At 58.6% G+C, this 1,198-nt stretch overlaps 1 protein-coding gene across 1 annotated transcript in view; it reads right to left on the bottom strand.

Annotated features, from left to right (window-relative positions):
* The window catches only part of LOC130580214 (calcium/calmodulin-dependent protein kinase type IV-like), a 12,823-nt gene that overhangs the window by 2,570 nt on the left and 9,055 nt on the right, over positions 1 to 1,198 (bottom strand). Inside the window, 2 exon segments of the mRNA XM_057377567.1 lie at positions 42 to 231; positions 996 to 1,081. Coding sequence (XP_057233550.1) covers positions 42 to 231; positions 996 to 1,081 — 276 coding nt within the window.

Below are 1,198 nucleotides of genomic sequence, written 5' to 3'. Positions count from 1 at the left end.
AATAAAATAAAATAAAATAAAATAAAATAAAATAAAATAAAATAAAATAAAATAAAATAAAAATAAATTTGACAGTTTTACAAGCCTGGGGCTGCCTCGCTCACCAAATCCTTGGCGTTGGGGGACACCTCGTCCCACCAGGGGGACACGAACTCGTAGTCACAGGTGAGGATGCGGCTGTACATGTACTGATCCCCCCGCGGGTCAAAGAAGGGCTCGAAACCACAGAGCCTGGAGAGGGGACAGGAGATGTGGGACAGAGGGGACAAACCTGCAAACCTGCCACCCCCGTGGCACTGGAGCCATGGGACAAAGGGGACAAAGGGGACAAATCCTGCCACCCCCATGCCATTGGAGTCGTGGGACAAAGGGGACAAACCCTGCCACCCCCGTGGCACTGGACAAACTCTGCCACCCCCGTGGCACCGGTGCCATGGGACAAAGGGGACAAACTCTGCCATTCCCATGGCACCGTGGGACAGAGGGAAAAACGCTGCCACCGCTGTGGCACTGGACAAACCCTGCCACCCCCATGGCATTGGAGCCATGGGACAGTGGGGACAAACTCTGCCACCCCTGTGGAATCTTGGAACAGAGGGGACAAACCCTGCCTCCCCTGTGGCACCAGAGCCACGGGACAGAGGGACAAACGTTTTCACCCCCGTGGCACTGCAGCCAGGGGACAGAGGGGACAAACTTTGTCACCCTCGTGGCACTGGCACCGTGGGACAGAGTGGACAAATCCTGCCACCCCCGTGGCACTGGACACACCCTGCCACCCCCATGGCACTGTGGGACAGAGGGGACACAACCTGCCACCCCTGTGGCACTGGACAAACCCTGCCACCCCTGTGGCACTGGTGCCATGGGACAGAGGGGACAAACCCTGCCACCCCCATGACACCGGAGCCATGGGACAGAGGGGACAAACCCCGCTACCCCCATGGCACCGGACAAACCCTGCCACCCCCGTGGCTCTCAGCCGTGACACTCACAGGATGTAGGTGATGACGCCCACGCTCCACATGTCCACCTCCGGCCCGTAGGGACACCCGTGCAGAATTTCGGGGGCTGGAAGTGAAATTTGGGGTCAAACGCACCCATGAGGGGGGTCCCGGCAGAGAAAACCCCGCTGGGCACCGGCGGCGTGTCCCCAGAGTGGGGGAAAAGGGATAAATGTGGCTTTGGGACAGCCATT

The sequence above is a fragment of the Malurus melanocephalus genome, unplaced genomic scaffold (assembly GCF_030028575.1).
Source record: "Malurus melanocephalus ecotype Western Australia unplaced genomic scaffold, MMel_1.1 scaffold_318, whole genome shotgun sequence".
In the NCBI taxonomy this organism is placed as follows: domain Eukaryota; kingdom Metazoa; phylum Chordata; class Aves; order Passeriformes; family Maluridae; genus Malurus; species Malurus melanocephalus.
The sequence above is the reverse complement of the archived record's forward strand: the minus strand, read 5'-3'. Positions and strand labels throughout refer to the sequence as shown.